At 37.9% G+C, this 18899-nt stretch overlaps 1 protein-coding gene across 1 annotated transcript in view; it reads right to left on the reverse strand.

The window, feature by feature from the left end:
- Positions 1–18899, reverse strand: part of kif3ca (kinesin family member 3Ca) — a 45814-nt gene that overhangs the window by 21009 nt on the left and 5906 nt on the right. Inside the window, exon 2 of the mRNA XM_002661374.8 lies at positions 3659–3760. Within this exon, the coding sequence (XP_002661420.3) occupies positions 3659–3760 (102 nt within the window). The remainder of the gene's footprint in view (positions 1–3658; positions 3761–18899) is intronic.

Raw genomic sequence — 18899 nt, forward strand, 5'->3', positions numbered from 1 at the left:
GACCTTAGATTAATAAAGGGATTAAGCCGACAAGAAAATGAATGAATGAAATAAATAACATACAGTTAAAAAAAATATTGAAAATGCTTTATTTTTTATTACATTTAAAGTTTCAGACACTTGAGTGTTCTTATCTGTTTATACACTCTAAAAAGCGTTGAGTTATTTCTTCAACCCAATGGTTGAGTTAAACATATTTGGTGCGTTGTTGGGTAATTTTTAACCTATATTAGGTTATTTAATAATAACTCAACCAGTTGGATTAAATATTTGATGCTTTGTTGGGTTATTTTTAACCTTTATTTGGTTATTTATTTAATAACTCAACCAGTTGGGTTAAAATTTAGAATTTCAACAGTCAACTGATTTAACTGACACAGATCAGCTGTATTAATATACGTACGTAATGTTGCTTTTGCGTTGTAAAGTTTATTTAAGCTCTAACGTAATAATATTGGTGTTATTTATTATTATGAAATGACCTCTCGTGTTGCGTTTTTTTCTATTCCTTTCACCAGCACTCTTAATTATTGATGATACAAACGTATGCTTCATGGCAGATAAAACACTTTCTCTACCTCCCATGTTTATCTCTACAGTTATTTTGGGGAGAAAATGTTGCACATATTTGGGATATTTGGCTGTCATTCTCGACTTTAGGACCCAAATTTAAATTATATAACCCAATGCACTGGGTTAAAAATAACCCATAGTTGGGAAGGTGCTACAATAACCTATAGTGGGTTTATATGTTGAGGTGTTTTTAACCCAACTATTTTAACAGAGTACAGATCGGCTTTGAAGTGTGTGCTTGTATGATGCTGAACCATCCAAATAAAGCCATATGAATTCAATCCATCTTTATTTCTATAGCACTTTTAAAAGGTAGATTGTGTCAAAGCAGCTTCACATAGAAGTTTTAATAAATTGAAACTGTGTCAGTCCAGTTTACAGCGTTCAGTTCACAGATGAAATGCTGATTATTACCTTTCACTCCTTAAGTAAACGCTGTTTGTTTTCACTGTTTATTTTCTGTAATCTTGCACGTTGTATAGCAAATACCCCAACATATAACCCAACTATAGGTTATTATAGCACCTTCCCAACTATAGGTTATTTTAACCCAATGTATTGTTTTATATAATTAACCCAATGCATTGGGTTGTTTTGATTAAATGTTATTTTTTTCCATTCTGGTATTACTGTTGCTATTATTACTAGTACTACTATTCATTTAATGATTATGGCTGGGTAAATAAATAACATTTCCCGGAGATGGGTTGCGGCTGGAAGGGCATCCGCTACGTAAAAACTTGCTGGATAAGTTGCCGGTTCATTGCGCTGTGGCGACCTTAGATTAATAAAGGGATTAAGCCGACAAGAAAATGAATGAATGAAATAAATAACATACAGTTAAAAAAATATTGAAAATGCTTTATTTTTTATTACATTTTAAGTTTCAGACACTTGAGTGTTCTTATCTGTTTATACACTCTAAAAAGCGTTGAGTTATTTCTTCAACCCAATGGTTGAGTTAAACATATTTGGTGCGTTGTTGGGTAATTTTTAACCTATATTAGGTTATTTAATAATAACTCAACCAGTTGGATTAAATATTTGATGCTTTTTTGGGTTATTTTTAACCTTTATTTGGTTATTTATTTAATAACTCAACCAGTTGGGTTAAAATTTAGAATTTCAACAGTCAACTGATTTAACTGACACAGATCAGCTGTATTAATATACGTACGTAATGTTGCTTTTGCGTTGTAAAGTTTATTTAAGCTCTAACGTAATAATATTGGTGTTATTTATTATTATGAAATGACCTCTCGTGTTGCGTTTTTTTTTCTATTCCTTTCACCAGCACTCTTAATTATTGATGATACAAACGTATGCTTCATGGCCGATAAAACACTTTCTCTACCTGCCATGTTTATCTCTACAGTTATTTTGGGGAGAAAATGTTGCACATATTTGGGATATTTGGCTGTCATTCTCGACTTTAGGACCCAAATTTAAATTATATAACCCAATGCACTGGGTTAAAAATAACCCATAGTTGGGAAGTCGGCTTTGAAGTGTTTGCTTGTATCATCAGTAATTAAGAGTGCTGGTGAAACAGATATAAAACACACAACACGGTGATGTAATTAAAAAAAACAACAACATTATTGCGTTATAGCTTAAATAAACTTTATAACGCAAAAACAACATTACATACGCATAACTGTTCTGTGTCAATTAAATCAGTTAGCTGTTCAAATTCTAAATTTTTAACCCAACTTGAGTTATTAAACAAATAACCTAATAAAGGTTAACAATAACCCAACAACGCACCAAATGTTTAATCCAATTGGTTGAGTTATTAATAAATAACCCAATAAAAAAGATTTAAAATAACCCAACAAAGCACCAAATATTTTTAACTCAACCACTGGGTAAATAAATAACTCAACGTTTTTTAGAGTGAAGAAACAGAACAAAGTACAGACAGTTATAAACTGTGCGAGCAGAAAATCATGTGTTGGAGCAGAATATGGAGCTCTGTGTGTTGTAGAGGCTGTCCAGCAGCTGCAGCAGGCTCCACTCTGTGTCTACAGAGTACAATACAATTTACCCACATCCAAACGCTTCTAAAATATGCTCTTGGATAGTAAAACAGATGTAAAAAACAAGACACAGAGAGGTAATTTGATAAAAAAATAACAACAATATTACTGCGTTATAGCTTATATAAACTTTATAACGCAAAAACAACAATACATATGCATATTAATTGGGTATATGTCGAGCTAGTGTTGTTTCCCATACTTATAAACTTCCTGTGACCGGTTATTGTGTTTTTTCCATCATTCTCTGTAAACCCTAGAAATGGTTGTGCATGAAAATCCCAGTAGATCAGCAGTTTCTGAAATACTCAGACAATGACTTGCTGTATGTGTATTATAAATATTACATGGTAAAACTGAATTAAGAACACAATGGATGGTTTTGTGCCTTATTCATAAAATATAACTGATGCATGAAGTAAAGGGCTTTGTTTTTGCTTTAAATAAAATGCTACTATATCTATTTCTTTTTCCTAGCTAAAATAGCATTGAAGGCCTTCAGTTGCTTCAAAGAGCTTAGAATGGCCAAGAGGCGACACTCAATAGAACGTTCCATTGCAATAGCAGCGCCCAGCTACAGCCCCGGATTACGCCATTTTGGAGTAAAAGCGGTCGGCTGTCCATTGGATCCTATTGCTGTCGTGATGGTGAGCAGCTGCTTTGTTTTTTATTTATTTATTTTAAAAGCGCGTTAAAGCTGAGATACAACCTGACAGACGACAAAACAACATTTACTATGACAATCATCAGCACTTTTAATAGTTTATTTTGCAGACTTATAATATGCTGTTCTATTGGAGTTTTCATTCCAAAATGCCCGCCGCGCCATCTAGTGGCTGTTTCCCAAATTGCACTAGAGTGTCGCCTCTTGGTGATTCTATGCTCTTTGGTTGCTTTAAAAGGGTTAATTAAGAACCTGGAATCAGAACAGATTCCAAACAGTAGGGAATCAATCAGCTCTGTGTGAGGACTCTATAGCTGTCGTGTCATTATTGGCGCCTCTAGTGGTGTGAAATGGGATTGTGGATAATGAAAGTGTGTTTTACCTGTTCAGCGATCTCGTGTCTTTTCTGTTCAAGCATCTTCTGTTGTTCATTAGTGTGATCGATAATGTTTTTCCCACCAACCAGCAGCTTGCTTTCCATCGCCTGGCAACCAAAAAAAAAAAAAACCCATCATATTTATTATTACACAGGCAGCAACAAGTCCAAAAGCCAGAGTCTGTCATGGTGTGGGGTTGTGTCAGTGCCCTTGGCAAAGGTAACTTGCACTTCTGTGATGGCACCATTAATGCTGAAAAGTACTTAGAGATTTTGGAGCACATTATGCTGACATCTTTTCCAGGGATGCCCATGACAACAAGACAATGCAAACCTACATCCTGCACACATTACAAAGCCCTGGCTGTGGAGGATACAGGTACTTGACTGGCCTGCCTGTAGTCCTGACCTGTGTCCAATAGAGAATGTGTGGTGCATTTTAAAGCGCAAAATGCAACAACCTACTGTTGATGACCTTGAGACTTGTTTGCAGGAAGAAAGGGACAAAATTACACCTGAAACACTTCATCACTTAACGTCATAAACGTCTTTTAAGTGTTGTGAAAAGGAATGGCAGCATTACAAAGTGGTAAATGATTTACTGGTCCAACTTTTTTGATGTGTTGCAAGAACCAAAATTGTAATACGCGTTTATTTAAAAAAGAGCAAACACAAAACAAAAAACAATAAAAATCCTGAGGAACACATTAAATAATGTTTGTTGTATTGTCTGCAACTAAATACAAGTCAAAGTAAATTTAGAAAAAAAACTATTTTTTTTATTTGTGTTTTTTTTATACGGTCCCAACTTTTTCCGATTTTGGGGTTGTAATACATATTATTTACTTTATTTATAGTAAATATCATTAATTTATGCTAAAAAACATAATAAATAGCTGAAATAAAAATTTGTTAAATAATAAGTTTCAAATTTAATTTAAATTGTTTTATTCTGTTTTATTGATGAATACAAATTGAGTAGCATCCGTGTTTAAAACTGTTGCACTGCTTCACATTTCTATTTCAGTATTCAGCATTAATAATTAATTTCTTCAGTTTCAGTATCTTTCCTTCTTTTTTCAGGTCAACTGATGAACAAAAAGTTTAAAACAACCATATTTGTTTGCTTTTTTATTGTCGCTTTGGTTTCAATTTAATAGAAATTTTAATTAAGTTATAAACAGTATCAAAATGTTTTAGTGTAAGTCAAATAGACCTCCTTGGCGTGGATTTCCTCCGGGTGCACCGGTTTTCCCCACAAGTCCAAAGACATGCGCTATAGGTGCACTTAATAAACTAAATTGTCCGTAGTGTACGAGTGTGTGTGAGAATGAGTGTGTGTGGGTGTTTCCCAGTACTGGGTTGCATTTAAAAGACCATCCTCTGTGTAAAATATATGGTGGATAAGTTGGTGGTTCAATCCGCTGTGGCGACCCCTGATAAATAAAGGGACTAAGCCGAAGAAAAATAAATGAATGATAAATAGACTTCTGAGCCAATCAGATTTAATGGTGGGCGGAGCTACAGTGTGAGCTGCATAAATATAAAACCTGCTCAATGTTTCTTCAGAATTGATCACCATCACTCAAACTGCCAGTGAGTGACTTGATAATCAACAGCCAGAAATGTCTGTCAGTATGAAGGACTTTTTTCGAAAGCACGACGAAAATAACCTCACGTTCAAAATATCCTCCCCCACCGACACACACAGAGCTCTCTTTGTGGACATCGGCAGCTCCAGAAACACACAAAGATTATTGTCAGAAGGCCACAACTGGGACAAAGAGTGAGCGCAGAACTACATCTGACCCGCTCCAGCTCAGCACATCCAAAACACTCTGTCAGAACACATCAGACTTCACCACACGCACAAAGAACAGAGAGAAAATAACAGGGCAGGATGAACAGAAAGTGCTTTTTGTCTCGAGGGATGAAAGAAAAACCTTCTGCATTAAATGTACAGAGAGGCAGAGGAGGCGGAGACAATGCTAAACCTCATTAGCATACATATGAATAGTAATTAGGGGAAGAAACATTCAGCTTTTTAATGGCTTTCACTAAAGAAAATATTTTTGCTGCTTGTTTATTCATTTTCTTTTCGGCTTAGTCCCTTATTAATCAGGGGTTGCCACAAGGGAATGAACCGCCAACTTATCCAGCATATATTTTACGCAGCGGATGCCCTTCCAGCTGCAACCCACCACATCCATAAACACTCATTCACACATATACGCACAAGTTAACTTACCCTATTCACCTATAGCGCATGTGTTTGGACTATGGGAGAAATTGGAGCACCTGGAGGAAACCAAAGCCAACACGGGAAGAACATGCAAACTCCACACAGAAATGCCAACTGACCCAGCCAAGGCTCGAACCAGCGACCTTCTTGCTGTGAGGTGATTGTGTTACCCACTGCGCCACCGTGACGCTAAATCAACACAATAGAGGGTTTTTTGGGACAACTTAATTGTTTTATGTTCAATCCACTTAAATTTTTAATTAAAACCTAAAATCTACTTCGTGTGGAACCTAGCAATATTTACAGTGTTAAAGCAGTGTTAAAATACACAATGTTTAATAATTTTTTTATTTTTAAATGGCAAACTCGGGAACTGGGAGGCCCCCAATAGTAACTTTGGGGGCCCCAAAAAGGCGTGGGCCCAAAGATTCATACTAACCACAACCTAGCAGCACCCCTGATTCCTTTACACACTCAGATCTTAAGTAGAAGTAATGTTTTGTTTTTTAGTTTAGTTTATAATATATATTTTATTCTATTTATCTTCTTTTTATTTCAGTCTTAGTACGCTAGTAGTGTCCGAACACAAAATAATCACAAAATAATGAAAGAAATTGAAATAAACAAAAAAAAAATTTGGTTTTAAAATAAGTATGGTCAACTTTAAAATATAAGCATGTTTAAGACATTTAATTCACAAAAAAGAAATGTAAATTAACTGGTGCTTAACACTTTACACACTCAGATCTTATAAGTGGAAGTAATGTTTTGGTTTTTATTTTAGTTGACATAGCTACATTTTATATATTATTTTTTATTTAGCCGGCAGCTAGCTCTCTGCAACTCTCACTTGGTCACCCACTGAAGCTAAGCACGGCTGTGCCCGGTCAGTACCTGGATGGGAGACTACATGGGAAAGCTAGGTTGATGTTGGAAGTGGTGTTAAGGAGGCCAGCAGAGGGTGCTCAACATGCAGTCTGTGTGGGTCCTAAAGCCCCAGTATAGTGACGGGGACTCTACACTGCTCAGTGAGCGTTGTCTTTCAGATGAGATGTTAAACCGAGTTCCTGACTCTCTGTGGTTGTTAAAAATCCTTCGAAAAAGGGTTTAAACCCGATATTCTGGCCAAATTTGCCCATTGGCCTCTGTCCATCATGATCCCCTAACCATCCCCATATCATAATTGGCTTCATCACTCTGTCTCCTCTCCACCAGTGCACTCTAGTGCAATATGGCTGCCGTGGTGTAGTCCAGGTGGATGCTGAGGAGATTCCTGCCAATGTGTAAAGCACTTTGAGCGTCCAGAAAATCACTATATAAATGTAAGGAATTATTTATTATTATTATTTATCTTTTTTTTATTTCAGTTTTTAAGTAAGCTAGTAGTATCCAAAGACAAAATAATCAGAAAACAATAAAACTTTGGTTTAAAAGGAGTTTTAAATGGCCTACTTTAAAATATGAATACATTTAATTCACAAAACATAAATGCAAGAAATATTTATTTTACTTTACATAGCTACATTTCATATATTTTATTCTTTTTATTTTATTTCAGTTTTAGCATAGTAGTATCAAAATACACAAAATAATCACAAGAAATCCAAGAATTTGAAATAAAATAATTTAATTTTGGTTTAAAGCAGTGTTGCGAGGGCTACTTTAAAATATAGAAAGTAAGTAATGTTTATTTATAAAGTGCATTTATTGTGTACGGCCATACACCAAAAGCGCTTCACAATCATGAGGGGGAGGGGTCTCTCCACAGCACCACCAGTGTGCAGCATCCACTTGGATGATGCAAGGTCAGCCACAGGACAACAAGTGGCAGTGCGCTCACCACACCAGCTATAGGTACAGTGGAAAGACAGTGATAGAGCCAATTCGGTGGATAGGGATGATTGGGAGGCCATGATAGGTAAGGGCCGATGGAGGGAATTTGGCCAGGATACCAGGGTTACACTCCTGCTCTTTACGAGAAGTGCCATAAGATTTCTAATGACCACAGAGAGTGAGGACCTCTGTTTAACATCTCATCCAAAAGACAGTGCTCACTGACAGTATAGTCCCCTTCACTATGCTAGGGCATTAGGACCCACACAGACCGCAGGTTCAGCACCTTCGCTGGCCTCTCTAACACAACTTCCAACAGCAACCTAGATTTCCCATGTGGTCTCCCATCCAGGTGGTGACCAGTCTCAGGCCTGCTTATCATCAGTGTGTGTCTTGGGCTGCAGGGTGATACGGCTGTGGCAATATAAATAAAAATATAACCATGTTTAATACATTTAATTCACAATGAAATTGGAAATAAATGTAAATAAACTGGTGCTAAACCCTTCAGGTCTTAAATGTAAATAATGTTTTGGTTGTTATTTTAGTTTATATAACTCCATTTTATACATTTATCTTTATTTAACCTTAAAGCTAGATGTATCAAAACAAGTAAAAAAAGAGGATACTGAAATAAAATCTTTTCCAAATTTAGTTTTCAATTTATTTAATAAATTATTTTGTTATGCATATTTGTCATTTTACTTAATAAACTTAATCATTTAAATGAAAATTTATTTCTATATTTTCGTGTTTATGTTTATATACTTTTGGATATATGCTTGTCATATTTTGTTTTACGTAAACAAAATATTTAGCTTTCACACATGGGCTCAGGACTACTTTGGCACAAATTTTCAAGTACCACAATACGTAGTTACAGCCACAAATGCCAGTTAAAACTGCACTCTGCCAATAGGAAGCCCTATGTTAACAGTGTCCAGAAGCGCAGTTGACTTCTCAGGGCTAGTGTAACTTGGTAACTTGCACTTCTGTGATGCACTATTAATGCTGACATGTAAATAAAGACTTTGGAGCACAATATGCTGCCTTTTTCCAGGGATACCCATGCATATTTCAACAAGGCATTATTATAATGTCACTCATTATCATATCTTCAGTAATATTTCTATTGTGTGGCATGTATTGTTAGAGTAGTGATGGATGGAGAAAAAGATACAGAATAGAGAGAAACAGAAAGATGCTTTCTCTTGCCAGTTTAAAATAGCCAGTGGCCTCAGGGGAGCGTCAGCAGGGCTCCGTCATCACACACACACACACACACACACACACACACACACACACACTCTGATCTCAGCAGTGAAGATGCTCTGGTTTAACAGAGACCTTTCCATCCAGACCCACCCCTCCCCTCCCATCACCATGGCAACAGTCTGGCTAATTATGCATTCAAACTGCAGAAGAATTCATTGGCTGGAGCTCCAACCCAAAGCCCTGCCCACCCGCACGCAGACGCTGACACATCAATATTTCAGCAAATGCCGGTCATTGGTGTTTACTGTCAGCGCACACACATACAGTAGGCCACTGAACACCAGCACACTGCATAGTATATTATACAACAGCATGCTGTGAGCCTACATTGTGGTCCCATTATGTTTCATTTGTTTGTTATGGTTACATAACAGTAGTTTTGGCGATTTCAGTCTTGTTTTATTTGTGTTAACATTGCAAGTCTGATCAAATAGTCAAGAAGGTGATTTGGGCTAATCTGTGGATGCTTTTTAAAAATACCAAATGTTCATATACAGCGGCACGGTGGCTCAGTGGTTAGCACTGTCGCCTCACAGCAAGAAGGTCACTGGTTTGAGTATCAGCCGGACCAGTTGGCGTTTCTGTGTGGAGTTTGCATGTTCTCCCGGCGTTGTGTTGGTGTGGGTTTCCTCTGGGTGCTCCGGTTTCCCCACAGTCCATAAACATGCGGTACAGGTGAATTAAATAAACTAAATTGGCCTTTGTGTATGAGTGTGTATGGGTGTTTCCCAGCACTGGGTTGCGGTTGGAAGGGCTTCCGCTGTGTAAAACATATGCTGAATCAGTTGATGGTTCATTCCCCTGTGGCGACGCCTGATAAATAAGGGACTAAGCCAAAAAGTAATTTATTCATCAGGTGTCGCCACAGCGAAATGAACCGCCAACTATTCCAGCATATGTTTTATGCAGCGGAAGTCCTTCCAGTACTGGGAAACATGCATACACTCATTCACACACACTCATACTCTACAGACAATTTTGAACAAACAAACAAACAAATGAATAAATGAATGAATGAATGAATGAATGAATGAATAAATGAATGAATGAATGTAAAACCATAAGATGTGTGATTCACCAATAGATAAGTGTAATATTCTAATATGTGACCTTAGAAGAAGAAGCCGTACCGTGCGAGTCCGATGGAGAGATTGTTTACAAGTGTGCAGTCCCGTGAAGGAGCTCCGGATGGAAAGTTTTGTTTTGTGTTGTGTTTATAGTTAAAGTTGTTGCACGTCCACCGGTTCCTGCCTCAAAATGAGCGAGTTTGAGCCACTTGTACATCCCGGAAGCGTTCAGAAAGAACAAAACACAGGCGAAGAAACTCGACACAGAGACACATTTACACCTCACTGCCAACTAGCGTTTTGGAAAGGTTAATGCAGACCAACAGAGACAGAAGTATAAATGCACAGCTACGCGCGTTGCATGTGTAACTGATCTACTTTCACTCAATGACATTGAGACGACACCAAGAGCTGCTTTCCTTCACTTTATATCAGGGGTTTTCAGAGTCTAAGACAGTGGGCCTCCCTTTTGACACAACTTATCCATTGGCGCCCCCCTCCTCCCAAACACGCACACACATACATACATACACACACACACACACACACACACACATATATATATACAGTATATATAAAGACACAGACAGATGTCAGACTGTTAACTCACTTTTATCATCATTTGCATGAAAGTGCAATTATTTACAGAGTAATAACAAGTATTTTAATATAAAGTTTTTAAAACTAGGATGATGGTTAATATTAATAGAACACATCCAAGAACTGTCCATCCCAGTCAAAACAGTCGAAGTTTAGCGGGTCTCATGCTGTCATTAGCCAAAATATTTTGACAAACCACACATAAAGGTCGTGGTTCATCAGCTGGTCCTGTCCACGTAAATCCTAAACTCAAATACTGATCATCATATCGTCGTCTTTTGGGTTTAAGCCCTGAACTTGAAGGCTTTGAATCGGGGGGTCTCAGAAACCGATCCATTGCAGGCACGTGCACACATAGGGCTCAACCTGTGCAATGCACATGCCCTTTTTAGTCCTGGATAGAAAGTGCCCTTCCAAAATGATCAAAAGTGCCCCCGCGACGCGGCACACCCTCGTTCCCGCCCTTCAGTAGGCGCGCAACAACACCGCTCTTGAGCGTGCGCGCGACAACACAGCTGATCAGAACGCGCGCGACAGTATAATAATTAAACTTAATAATTATATTTTTATTATATATTTTTCCCGCGCCTCCCCTGACATGCTCTGGCGCCCCCCAGGGGAGGCGCGCCTCACACTTTGAAAACCCCTGCTTTATATAGTCCTGGAGCAGACAATTAAACACAATTATGTTGTCTTCTCCCTGTACTGCACATCCGACCCCCTCATAAATACACAGCAGCAGGGCCGGAGTGGGACTCCTTTTCAGCCCTGGAGTTTCAAGGCTCAGACCGGCCCACCTCAGTTCACGACTGACTATATTAAAATAAGGTCATTTCCAAATCAGTTTCTAATGACACTATCACGTCTTTTTTTGAGAAAACAGCTGCTTTAGAACTTCAAATGTTCAACAACCCTAACAGTATTATATATCTTAACAATAAAAATGAAAACAATAAGTTACTCAAACGAGGAACGAACCCGGGTCCGCGGCGTCTTAATCTAACGTGCTAACCGCTGGACCACAATAGCTGTGTTCAGAGAGGAGACAAAACTGAGTTTTATAATCATTAAAATAGATGAAAAGAGAACAGTTGCGGTAGAATAATGAATAGAAAGGCTGTGGTCAAGTAAATAAAATAAATTTAAAAAGTGTGACTGCTGAGAGCAAAAGATTCTGGAGCTAGGGACACCGGCCCTCGCGGCCAAAAAACGGACCGGCCCACCGGGAATTCTCCCGGTCCTCCCGATTAGCCAATCCGGGCTTGCACAGCAGCATTGTGAGGGGGGGGGGAGACGAACTACGGCAACACAAGAGGTACAAAAAGGGGCGGTGTGCAGGTTAAACACTGCCATGGTAAATAAATGAAAATGACTCCAAAATCATTCTTAAAATGATAAAATTCACAAATATGAAATAAAATCTTTAAATAAATAATCACAATATAATTTGAAAAATGTTATAATTTTAACACAGTGCAAGTGTAACTCTGTTACACATGCGCCGTGGGTTACGCCGGTGTTACCACGACTGGGGTGGAGTGACAGGAGACAACAGGAGGTAAGATCCAATATGCAGTTTATTCAATGTCAGGCAAGCAATGGTCAAATCAGGTGCAAACGGGTATGTTAAGGCAGTCCAGAATCGTCGTCAATATAACAGGCAATAGGTCTAAAGGCAGGCGGCTAAACAGGATAACAAGGAATGCAAAGCTAGGGTCTAAACACGGATAAACAAGACAGGGAGAAACGCTTCGTAATGTCACACTGGGAAAACAAGACTCGGCAAACTGGAAGCGTGAATGAGTGGCTTATGAATGGAATGAAATCAGTCTGTGAACAAGGTCCAGCTGGTGATTCAATCAGGATAGATGAATGAACAGGCGTGCGTGTTTGGGAGCAGTGCATGTATGAAAATGTAGTCCTGGGAAATGCGGAAATGTAGTCATGAGAGTTCGTGTGAGAACCAGCGATCCTCTGGGAAGCGATCGCTGGTTGTGTGACAGCCGGTCACTTGATGCAGAAGTATAAACCAGGCTTAAGAGACAGTCGTTGTTTAATTTTATTGGGGATTCCAAATACTAATTCAAACAAAATGCAGAGAGGCGTTTCAAAGATGGCTACCAAGTGAAATGACTTGCTTCAAAGGGTAACGTCTAGTAGGTATACAGATGTGGATATGGCATATTTTTTGTGATACTGTACAACAATAATTACTGTTCCCAGCAGGCACACAACATCATAAGACGTTAATATTAGGTTGAATTTCGGTCGTTACGTCAGGTGACCAAAATTAAATGTTTAGTCAGCGTCTAAGGACAATGTTATTTTGATGTTCAATAACGAGGTCAAATGACGTTGATATTTGGTTGATTTTAGGTTGAGTTGGAAAGTGACCAAAATCCAACGTCGAGCCAGCATCTTAAACAAACATCATATTGACGTCAAATACTGACATTTATTCTTCAGGTATGGCAACCAAAATCTAACGTCTGACAGACATCATAGTGGTAACATCCACACTTCAAGCTGTAACATTGATATTTGGTTGATTTTAGGTTGGACGTTGGACATTGATGCTGGCATGCCATTGGGATCTGACATCAAAATGATTTTTATATCCATAAAAAATGCAACGTCCCTATGACGATGGGGTACAACGTCAATCTCACGTCATGTTGACATTCTGTGCCTGCTGAGTTTTTACGTAATGGGGTATATGCCGAAGCATGCTAATAGGACTTTTAATTTGCCAGTAACCTGGGTTAAGCGCTTCCGGCGAATTAAATGGCAATGCAAAATCCGGTGCGTTTAAGGTTTGTTTTCTTTAAAAAATCAGCGATCTCCACTAGCTGAGTGATATCCGATTTAAAGTGGGTCTCAGATTGTACAAGAAGCACTGCATTAAATTACATTTCCCCTGCCATGTCTTTATTATATGAGCATTTATTTTACCCCAGTATATTTAATGGAGCTTCTGCGTTAGCCTGCCGATTCTGACGGGCGCGTGTGCATGCTTTTTGTCTCGTTTTACGCTTGAGCAACTAAATAAATGCTAAAGTTTATTTAACTGAATGTATTTTAATGACATTACAACATCGATGCTGTATAAGGAACCGTATAAAATGAGAAAAAGTTCACAATAACAGGTCACCTGAAGTGTATCAGCATGAGAACAGCACTAGCTCGGCATATACCCTATTGTGGGGGTTGGGGTAGGGGTTAATAAAATACATTTGAATGTTTAATTTAATATATAATAATAAAAATATTTTTGTTAACTTTAGTTTGCAGCTGTATCCCTTCTAACAACAACCGCCTTAAAGGGACTTTAGTGTAACTTATATAACTTCAGTGATGTATATATGAAGTTTATGCACAAGGGCGCCCTCTAGCATCTGGTATGAATGAAAGAGACATTACACTTGATGTGTGCCCACAACACTTTATTATTTATTATGTAATACTTTTCTCCGTCTATCAGTGGATGATTGAAAGAAAGTGAAGTGAAAAGACTAATATAGAAATGTACTTCTGTGGGCATCGAGTGTGATTGTTTGAGGAGTAGACGTGTTTGATTAGGGCTCCTCTGTGTGGTTTATACCCTGTTTTATTTATAATTTATATTTAAATTGTGTCTATATGTTTTGTTCATCACAGACTACATCAATTATTGACAATGCCAAAGCCTAGTGCCTTTAATAAAGGAAAAAGCGCTGACAACCAGATTTTTCCGCTTGCGATGTGTAAAGATATGTTCAAATCCTTACGACATACTGCTTTGATGCCTTTGAACTTAATTTTCAGGAGCTTACGGCCACCCAGGGCGAGCTACAAACTCTGATGGCCAACCAAGAGCTGGTGACCAACCACTTCGAGGTAAGGTTTAAATAAATGTCCTCCTAAAAATCATATTCCAGAATAAAACTTTGCTCTATTTACAACTATAAAACCCATTTTATATAGTGTATATACTGTAAAAATACTACGAATACACACAAACAAGTCCCGAAGATGCAGTGTAATTATGTTTCTTCCTGTCTGTCTGTGTGTATCGCCCCCACATCCCTTTTTAAAATGACTCTATAATTAAACCAGAAAACAGTTTTGTAAACAAACATTTAAAGCTAAAAGTGTGTGTGTGTGTGTGTGATGTGGTTTAGTTTGTTACACATGCACAGGTATAACAGGGACATGAGCGGTGGGATTCACAACTCAAGATTCAATTCGCTCGAAACTGGGACAAAATCTGAGTCATGAGCTATGTTTGGAGTCACAGCATGATCACACTACTGTACGAGTGAAGTGTCTGTACTGTAGTATACAAATATATCAGATGTTTGTATTGTGTGTATATATGCAGTTGAAGTCCCCTCCTGAATGATTAGCCCCCCTGTTTATTTTTTCACCCTAATTTCTGTTTAAAGGAAAGATTTTTTTCAACACATTTCTAATCATAATAGTTTTACAGTTTTTCTCAGTGGCTTTGGTGCATTTCTCACAACACTATTTACATTTGCACAGCAGTCATTTGTCAAAACAATTAATGCAAACTGCAAAACCTAGTTGATAACCTGCAAAAGCGTGTCACTTGCTCAAAATGGAGAGCTCATGCCTCAAAAGCAAGTATTGATGTCTTGAGTCATTACATACAAAAATGTTGAACTAGTTGTCAAAATATGTCAAGCAAATTTTCTGAATTTTTTTTTTCTGAAAATGTCTTCTAAATTGAACAGTTTCATGAATGGTTTACAGGCCTGTGTGTGTTGTAGGTTCAGTTTCAATATGTACTGTAATATAGTTTACAGTTGTGCACAGCTCTACCTAAAGGGAGTTTATGTTTGTAAATAAGGGTGTGTTTATTCTTTTGCACAATGCTGTGAGTAAAGTAGAATTGCACAGAGCAAATGCAGTAAAACTGTGAAACATACATATTCAGTGTCTTGTACTCAGATACCTCATTAAATGCAGTGATTTCTAACTTTACTGTAGTTTTCAAATGGCTGCACAAATACAGCAATGGTTCTCAATCTGTGGTACGTCTACCTCTAGTGGTACGCAGCCTTCCTTCTAGTGGTATGTGGAGGAATGAAATATGTCATGTACATGCTACACACACTTCAAAATTTATCAAAAATGATGTATATATTATGCCATATATGACATATAGCCTATTTTTCTGAGGTAATCTGCCACGTTTTTTAACTGTGCAGAGTTGTAGCTGCTTTACTGGGCCTACTACGCTACTGTATTTCAATACGTAAAGTTTATTCATAAACTAATTTCGAGAGGAGCACGTGATTATGATTGAACACAGCTGGTTCTGCATTAGCATGCATGATCCACCAATCAGGCCATTTCTAACCTACTATAAAGAGCCAGGGTTTTCTCACTACAGTCATCTTCGATTTGAAGAATCCCCCCTTCCACCCCTACCTCTTCACCTTTCCCTCCATGGGGCAGCACGGTGGCCCATTGACTAGCACTGTCGCCTCACAGCAAGAACGCCACCGGTTCTAGTCCTTTAACAGGCCGGTGGTCGTTTCTGTGTGTAGTTTGCATGTTCTTCCCGTGCTTGCGTGGGTTTTCCCCGGGTCCTCCGGTTTCCTCCCACATTCCAAAAACATGCACAACAAGTTAATTGATAAATCTAAATTTTGCACTACAGTTAATCTCTCACCATGCAGCATATCTTTTCATAGCATTTAATTTTTAGTCATCAGTTTTTATCAAGGGGGAGTTGTCGAGATCTACCTGAGCTCAAGGCTCCCCTCTCGCCCTCCAAACGGGAGGGAGCCCAGGGCTCAAGAACCTTTGAGCTCAGGACTCTCTCCCGGGACAGCATGCCAAACTTGCTTATAATCAATCATCAGCTAAGTGTGAACTCTTGAATGCTCATTTTGATGGTACTTGGAGAGACAGTTTTTTTTTCCGGAGGTGGTACCTGATGAAAAAGCTTTGAGAACCACTGGTATACAGTGCTGTCTTGAGCATTTTCAGGAAATGTCACCAAAATCTGACTGTTTTGCATTGGATAGACTTGCAGAGTAAAGTGTCATAATGAAAACATGACAAAGCCATTTGACTATCCTGTTCATAAACCATGGAGTCAGGACTTTTCATCTTGATGACACTGATACCATCAGGTGAAGTTTTTATTCCCTCTCCGCTGTCGCCACTGCCTCACATGGTTCAGGATTGGTAGAGCTACGCATCGATGAATTGGCTCTTCAGTGTTTGAACTCTCAGTAATGATTAAATCACACTGAACTGAGCTAAACTGAACTGAACTGAACTTAAACACTAAAACCTGAACCACACTGTTCCAGTTACTGAACCACACTGTTCCAGTTACTATGACCATTTATGTGAAGCTGCTTTGACACAATCTACATTGTAAAAGCGCTATACAAATAAAGCTGAATTGAATTGAATTGATACCTTCATTGACATCAATATTGCTTTTGAGGAACGAGCTCTCCATTTTGAGTAAGTGACGCACTTTTGCAGGTTATCCACTAGGTTTTGCAGTTTGTATTACAGTTTTTCTCAGATGCTTTGGTGCATTTCTCACAACACTATTTACATTTGCACAACATTATGACACTATACTCTGTACATTTTTTCAATGCAAAAACACTACAGTAAAGTTAGACATCACTGCATTTAGTGAGGCATCTGAGTACAAGACACTGAATATGTATGTTTCACATTTTTACTGCATTTGCTCTTTACAATTCTAATTTATTCACAGCATTGTGCAAAAGAATAAATACACCCTTATTTACAAACATAAACTTCCTTTAGGTAGAGCTGTGCACAACTGAAGACAATATTGCAGTACATATTGGAACTGAACCTACAACATACCCAGGTCTGTAAATCATTCATCAAATCATTCAATTTTTAAGACATTTTCAGGAAAATAAAGTTTTACCATTTTTTTTTATAAAATTTGCTAGACAGATTTTGACAACTAGTTCAACATTTTTGTATGTAATGACTCAAGTAATGAAATGAGGACTATTAGTTTACAGTTTTTCTTGTTTGCTTTGACCTGGTTAAAGAAACTAGGTTCCTCTTCATTTTCATTATCACTATCCCAGCAGAGCAGAAGACAGGTCTTGCAAATGTGTAAACTCTTTCTCATTGGGATGACACATTTTCCCCACCATTTTTCCAAACAGTTAACACAGATGTCATTCAAGCAGTCCAAACTCCATTGTTTTAGTTTTGGTAACCAAACAGAATCCATCTGTTCCTAACTATTAAAAACTACCAACATCAGTATGAAATCACTGAAGCACCGGTTTGACACTCCTTCACACAAATCTTCAATCAGCCATCATTCTGCAAACCTTATATAAACGATGGAAGGTCTGTGTTGTTCTGTGCCAGCATTGATGGAGGAGGTCAGTATGGCTATGTCCTATACTCCCAATAGATTTGACTGTATATTAGTTTATATGTGTTTTCTCTAATATTTACAGTATTTTATTACTTTTGTCTGTTTTTTTTATATACAGTATTTCAGTTTTCAGCCACAGTTTGAAAATGTCATGAATTCAATATATATTCAATCAAAGCACATCTTATTCTTGATACAATTCTTTGCAAAAAGGCGAATTTGACAGCCCAAATAGAGACAACAAATGCCATTGGCTATAAGCTACAATGGCAAGCAATGGTGGTGCATTTTGAGTTCTGCATTTTGTATTTTGTTGTCCATTGTGTAATGATTAATTGAAAGAGCTCATATACTTGTTTGCAAGTTGTGTTGTTTAAAGGTAAAACTAGCTTTTGTTGCATATGTTAAATGTTTTGACACGATATGTGCCTTTTGCAAGCAAAATGTGTCATTTTGACCATGAGTGCCGCTGTTTAGGCCTGTGTGTTAACTGTTTTGAAAATGTGGAGTTTCAGTTGACAACTGCATCCAAGCAATCGAGAAAAACTGTAATATGAAATGACTATTCAGCATTCACAAGTTTAGTTCATTTTGACTGACATGACATCAGCGAATGATAATGTTATAAACAGCAGAGAGTTGTATGAAAGCAGATGATGCATGTCCAAAAGCATCTGCAATTTGTTGGAAGGAATGAGAAACTGCTACTATGATGTGCACAAATGACTAATTGTTTTGAGAAATGCATTACCTGTTGTGCAAATGTAAATAGTGTTGTGAAAAATGCACCAAAGCCACTGAGAAAAACTGTAATTGTTTCGAAAA

The sequence above is a fragment of the Danio rerio genome, chromosome 20 (assembly GCF_049306965.1).
Source record: "Danio rerio strain Tuebingen ecotype United States chromosome 20, GRCz12tu, whole genome shotgun sequence".
Classification (NCBI taxonomy): Eukaryota; Metazoa; Chordata; class Actinopteri; order Cypriniformes; family Danionidae; genus Danio; species Danio rerio.